General features: G+C 47.6%; 4 protein-coding genes and 1 non-coding gene across 5 annotated transcripts; 2 read left to right on the forward strand and 3 right to left on the reverse strand.

Annotated features, from left to right (window-relative positions):
* Positions 1-10: 10 nt before the first annotated feature.
* Positions 11-103, reverse strand: FOXG_22616. Its single transcript has one exon. It is a non-coding gene; the product is annotated as a tRNA-Phe (tRNA).
* A 506-nt stretch (positions 104-609) lies between these two features.
* Positions 610-1,167, reverse strand: FOXG_22617 (uncharacterized protein; the record flags this gene model as incomplete). The annotated part of the gene is made up of 1 exon (XM_018403024.1): positions 610-1,167. The coding sequence occupies one exon, from the start codon at positions 1,165-1,167 to the stop codon at positions 610-612; it is 558 nt and encodes a 185-aa protein (XP_018257679.1).
* Positions 1,168-1,533: 366 nt separating this feature from the next.
* On the forward strand, positions 1,534-2,997 carry FOXG_22618 (uncharacterized protein; the record flags this gene model as incomplete). The annotated part of the gene is made up of 2 exons (XM_018403025.1): positions 1,534-1,926; positions 2,464-2,997. The coding sequence occupies 2 exons, from the start codon at positions 1,534-1,536 to the stop codon at positions 2,995-2,997; spliced, it is 927 nt and encodes a 308-aa protein (XP_018257680.1).
* A 610-nt stretch (positions 2,998-3,607) lies between these two features.
* Positions 3,608-4,054, forward strand: FOXG_22619 (uncharacterized protein; the record flags this gene model as incomplete). Its single annotated transcript, XM_018403026.1, has 1 exon — positions 3,608-4,054. One exon carries the CDS (start codon positions 3,608-3,610, stop codon positions 4,052-4,054), a length of 447 nt encoding a protein of 148 aa, XP_018257681.1.
* A 1,261-nt stretch (positions 4,055-5,315) lies between these two features.
* On the reverse strand, positions 5,316-5,951 carry FOXG_16871 (uncharacterized protein; the record flags this gene model as incomplete). Its single annotated transcript, XM_018396888.1, has 1 exon — positions 5,316-5,951. One exon carries the CDS (start codon positions 5,949-5,951, stop codon positions 5,316-5,318), a length of 636 nt encoding a protein of 211 aa, XP_018257682.1.
* Positions 5,952-6,169: the final 218 nt, after the last annotated feature.

Consider the following 6,169-nt stretch of genomic DNA (forward strand, 5'->3'; position numbering starts at 1 on the left):
AAAAAGAGTTTGCGGTTTATGTGGATCGAACACATGACCTTCAGATATCAATTGATTGAAGTTTGACTTCAGTCTGACGCTCTCCCAACTGAGCTAAACCCGCCGACAGATAGGAATTTAGTTCAGTAAGACGCTCATTAGCCGAGGCCGCGCTGGTGCAAGGAACACTACTACCCTGGACTTCAACATTGGAGATATATGAACATCGCCTTACTATTATGACTTCCGCCTTCGATTTATACTATCTTCCACACGTCATAACTGGTTTCAAGCGTACCGCAAGCTACGCGAGTTCCTGGGTAGCCCTCCTATCTGCGAGATCAACTTGAAAAATACTTTGAGCGGACAATCTTGGGCATGACTACAACCAAGCGGTGGGAAAGGAACAAACTCAGGGTCATCCCATTGCTTTGGAAGTGGGTGCGCAAGCAATCCCGGCCCATACATGTCGCCAAAAACTTCTGAACGTGGGAGTTCAATTGGATTTGACAAGTGTGGGGGTGCTTACGATTCAGAAGCTGGAGGCTGAAGATGTCCCGGTGATGGATCTGGAGCCAGAGAAGAGTTGGAGCTGTTCCATCTTGGTGGAGGCAGCGGTGGAGGCACTTCTTATGGTATGTCTATGTAGAGTCTGTCAATGGCAGTGGCATGTGTAGATGGAGCTTCTTCGTTAGAAAGCCCAGCCTCAATCGTGGGCAGATTTGATGCGTGCGCCGATGGTCCTGAGATCAAAGAAGGTAGAAGATAATTTGGTTGTGTAGGTCGAAAAGTATCGCGGTTAGTATTTGGTATTGGTGAAAGTGGAGGCGGAGGCGGCATGGCATCTCTTATAATAACGTGAACCTGGGCAGGCGCAGTTTGGAAGCTAGGAAATGATGTTTGAGAGGAGAGGCCATCGCGGCTAGTATCCCATTGTGGTTGAAATGGTGGCGGAGGCGGGATGCTTTCTCTTCTAATGACGTGGGCCTGCGTAGACCACCCTTGATACTTAGGAAATGCAGTTCCCGGTTCAGTCGTCCTAGGCTCTAGCAGGGCCAAATTTGATCGAGACGAATAACTCTCGTCTGTCCAAGGGCTATCTTTTCCCTCTTCAGAAAATTCTGCATTGAGTGACGCGACCATAGGCGGGGCTGTGTATAGCTCCCGATTCAAGTCGGAATTGTCCATGGTGGTAGTGGATCTGGAGTTGACAGAGAGTCGACTAGTGAAGTCGTTATATGCTTGCCGCTAATTGGAAACACGAGGCTATGCGAAGATGGACGGAGTAAGGACGATGAGGTACATAATAACACTACGGTGCGGGGTATCTCAACTAGGCTAACGAAAAGGCAGCTAAAACAAGGCGAACCATGCATGCACTCCTTTTATATAGGCCCAGTCCAGCCTCATCTGGCTCAAATGCTTGCATGTGCATCGGCCCGCCATAAAATCCAGTCAGCAAGGTATATCAGTGGTGTAGTGAGCTGTGCCCTCGAGCCCAACCCGGAAGCTGATTCTCACACTCATTTCATTCTCATCCTAGAAAGAAGAACAATGGCGGAACTTGCTACCACAGCGCTGGTGGGCAACATACTTCAGTTCCTGGAGGTTGGTATCAAATTGTCGGCGACAGCGCGAAGAGCTTACAAGTCTATCGACGGCTGCATAAAGGAAGACAAAGACTTACTTACCGATACGGGACGCTTACATAGCCTGATCAGCTCTATTCAAACGAACCGATCTCACACACAAGGAAATGGCCAGGCGGCGGTTGACGATAGCGTCGTTCAAGCCGCCAAAGCCTGTGATGAATACGCTTCCGAACTCACAACCCTACTCGAAACCATGAGCATTCGGCCCGGAGTGACTCGTACCTCAGAGTCTCTCAGAGTCAGTCCCCGTCGAATATTGAAAAATGGGGATATTCACGACCTGGAAGCAAAAATGGTTAGTGCGCGGGAAACTCTGATTCTTGGCTTGACAGCAGAATTTTCACAAGTTTCGCTGGCCACGCCTCTCTATTTGCCATTCCACTGAGGCCTAATATTAGTTCTAATCAATCATCCGTCATCACTGCCATTAATAAATTAAGAGCCCAAAGCGTCGCGCTGGAAGCCAACACCACTACCAAGCTTGAGTCTCTCAAGTCTCTGATCCTAAAAGTCAAACCGAATGATAAAGACTCAACTGTCCAAATGATAGGACATCTTAAGAATCTTCTCCCTGAAGCCCAACGGGTCAAAAGACAACACAGTTTACTCAAGAGTCTTCTATTTCACACGATCAAACAGGGGCATAACGCTATTCCCGAGCGTCACCAAGACACGTTCAAGTGGGTATTCGAGCGTGACACCCATCAATTTTGTGAATGGTTGGAATCAGAAAGTGGCTTCTTTTGGGTCAAGGGCAAAGCCGGGAGCGGAAAATCAACCTTGATGAAGTATCTCTCGGACTCTGCCATCAGTGAACCTCTGGGATCATTAGGAACTTGGCCTGGTTTTTGAGAGTCTCTCCAGCGAACAATGTCTCGGACTGAGATTTTGCTTTTTTATTGATGGCCTGGATGAATACACTGCGGGCAGGCAGCGCTATACTGGTACATTTGAGGAGCTGCTCGAACCATTGAGAATCCTGGCTAGGTCTGATTCAATCAAGATATGCGTTTCCAGCCGTCCCTGGAATGCATTTGATGAAGAGTTCAAAAACCTGGGCTACAAAATACAACTGGAAGGTCTTACAGGGGAAGATATTAGGAACTACGTGAAGGAGGAGCTGGGTGCTGATCCCAATTTTCAAAGGCTATCCAGAACGGATTCTAGATGCTCCATGATATCCAACAACATCGTTGAACGGGCTCAAGGAGTTTTCCTTTGGGTCATACTTGTGGTCAATTATTTGAGAGGAGGGCTTCGAAACAACGATGATTACTCCGATCTCCTCCAAAGGCTGAATGATCTTCCAGATGATCTCGAAGAGTACTTTAAATACATGCTCCAGACCATCGAAGATGTGTACTGAGAAAGCACCACGCGAATCTTTAGAACGGTCATCGCCGCAGAACAGTCGTTACCACTTCTCGGCTTCAGCTTCCTCTACCAGGAGATGGGCGATCCCGGCTACGCAGTTGCAATGTAATCAAAGCACCTGTCAGACGGAACTCATGAGCGCAGTTGCCAACGGTCGAGAACACGGCTCAATGCACGCTGCCGCGATTTACTTTATGTCACTGATAACAAGGCAGAGAATGGAGTCTTCAGGTACCAAGTCGACTTTCTTCATCGAACTGTCAGAGACTTCTTCTTAGATAGGAATGTCTTAGAAGAAATGGTCCAGCAAAGAACCACAAAGAAGTTTGATCCTCATTTGTCATTTTGTAAGGTTATGCTTGCATTGATTAAGACATCATACACGAATGAGATATATTCGGAGAAGGGCAAACACAACCTCTTCCTTGCCGAACGGCTTATGCATTACGCACACAGCGTTGAAGGGACATTCATACAATTTGAAGGGACTGCAATCGGACCAGATGCACCAAAAGAGCTTGGTTGAAGTTTTTCGCATTTTAGATAACCTGGAACGAACAAATTGATACCGGTTTGGATCTACTTCTAACAGTTTGCCGCCGATGAAACGCAGACGCACCAATAGAGAGCCTTTCGACGTGAGAACTTTCTTGGCATCTGCAATCCAGGCCAGGTTGTCACTCTATGTTCAGGAGCGGCTTCGGAAAGAGCCCCAAGAAATTCGATTGAAAGCTGGTCGTCCCTTGCTCGATTACGCATTTCGACCAGATTCGGGTACGCCGCAGGAAACAAGTGGACTAGAGCAAGGCCCTGTGGCACCCCTTCTGAGAGTTCTTCTGGATCTCGGGGCTAAGCCAAACCTCAGAGGGTCTGGTTACAAGAAAGACACACCTTGGGAGCTGTTCCTGGAGTTTTGTTATCAAAATCGCGTAAGAGGGAAAGATTTCGCGTTCATGGAAAATATCGGAGCTGCTATGGAGATTATGATAGCGCGCGTATGGTGCGAGAGTCGATGGGACCTTCAAATTGTCCGAAAGACTCGCTTGTGAGTTTGCGGAGGTTATTGAGCACCTGAGCATACCGCCCCATTCAGTCGACAGAATTCGAGACATTATTCAAAAAAGAGATGGAATTCGATGGTTTCTCTGGAATATTATTTCTTTGGTACAACGGTGGATTGAGGTAATGAGAGCCTTTCTGCAATAGGCGTCCACGTACAGAGGACTGCAGGCTGTTCCCTGTAGCAAACATCGCTACACCGTGGTCGGGCAACTGAGCTTTATTGCTTGTGACAATTAGGGCTAGACGGACGACGATGCCGCTAAGGGTTGAAATTGAAAGAAAAAGGAAATATTAAATAGCTCATATAATGTGGACTTCCTCTACAGTGACACTCCCAGATACCAAATATGTATAGGCTGGGGAAGAGCTGGGGTTACTTATCAGTCCAATACGTTCCATCTGGTTTAGGTTTGTATTGCTCCTTTGAACTACAAGAGCGTGAAGTCCTTTGTGCATATTCTGTAGTCCCTCAACGAGTGTCAATAATGGAATAATAAACACTGTTTGTAGTTCCTGGACGAAATGAGTTCTGTCAGGCTTCCAGGTTAGCCTATTGTCATCGATGTGCAGTTCACCATCCCTGTAGACAGCGCTGAGCATTGAGCATTCCAGTGTGATAAAACCATCTGTGAACTGACCCGTAGCAGAAGCACCCTTCAAAGAGCACTTTGCTTCTAGCACTCGAGCCCAGGTTCTAAAATTGTTGGATGAAAGATATGGCCAGCAATACAAATACTGCTCGTATTCTATTGATCCATTGACAGATGCCCAAGACCAGCTCGGTGCTCGCCATTGCCTATCTTGCAGCTCGTTTGACGTACTGAACCAGCACATGTCAAGAAGTAGAGTATCTCTCCACAGCCCTGCCAGATATTCGTGCCCAGTCTTTCGACGTATCGCTTCCGCCAGCCCAGACAAAGCAGGTAGCTTATCTGAACTGTACGTCAGTCGCAGGTGGGAGTATTGTATGACCATTTCTCGCCAGAGAAGATCCAGTTTCGTATCTAAGTTCCGAGAAGGAGTCTCTTTGATATGATCATGGAATTCACCCTTGTCGACCTCTTGAAGCCTGTAGGTCGCGTAGCCGCATTCGCATGTACGGCCATACAGGCACTCCCAAAGAAGTTCCTGGCGACCAAAGTACAGTGTGCGAGGGGATAGAATCCTCTCCTGATATACCCATCCTCTTGTTAATAAGGGAAAGTCTGGAAGGGCGTGCTCTGGGGTTGCTTTGCGAAGGGAAATGCTTCATTTATGCATCTTCACCAACCCCTCCAAAGGTACGCCTTGAGGCTGATTGCTAAAAAGACCATCTTCGACTGAGTTGGCCCACAAAGGAGCCAAGGTCAAGTATGAGTTGTAGTAAATATCCGACATTTTGCTGAATTCTTCGTTCCAGTCGGCATGGGCAGCACCCGCCTTACCGCCTTCGCCATGTTGTTGTATGATGCATAGTGCATCGATCCATAGGTACTGCAATTTCAGTGCGCGAGTGATTTCGATAGCGTCTCTGAAGGCTTTCGGCAAGTCGCTGATGCCGATTCCTTTTTTGTGCTGCTCCATATTTTCGATCGTTGTTGAGATGAAAGGATTAGGTCCCCAGCAATACGAAAGACAGATGTAGTGCCCTCTTTCGTCGTTCCGCGTTTCTTTGAGAGTGACGGTGGGAGAATCGTCTTGCCCCAGGTCAAGCACCCGCTTGGGAAGAATGGAATCGACAGGGGGGCTACATCGTGGATTATGAGACCGTGGGTGTTCGTTGATGCATATATCCAGCCAGCGACGAGCAGCAGAAGCCGCATATGAGAGAACTGTTGACTCTGTAAACAGCTGCGGCCTCTTTAGTTGCCACAGGTTTTCAGTGCCTATCAACAGCACAAGCATGAGCTTTCATCTTCAAAGGACGAGATCTTAACTGACCGTCAAGTCCTTGCAAGACACAACATTTTTGCTCGTCGCTAAGAACTAATGAAGGGGTTCCTAGGAAGGTTATTTGAGAAAGCTGCAACGGCAGGTCCTTGATGAAACCAAGCTCATGAAAGTTCCTGGCAATAAATCTGCAAGATGGGCAACTATTTGAGATCCCGCCGATATGATGAGTT

This window comes from Fusarium oxysporum, chromosome 13, assembly GCF_000149955.1.
Source record: "Fusarium oxysporum f. sp. lycopersici 4287 chromosome 13, whole genome shotgun sequence".
Classification (NCBI taxonomy): domain Eukaryota; kingdom Fungi; phylum Ascomycota; class Sordariomycetes; order Hypocreales; family Nectriaceae; genus Fusarium; species Fusarium oxysporum.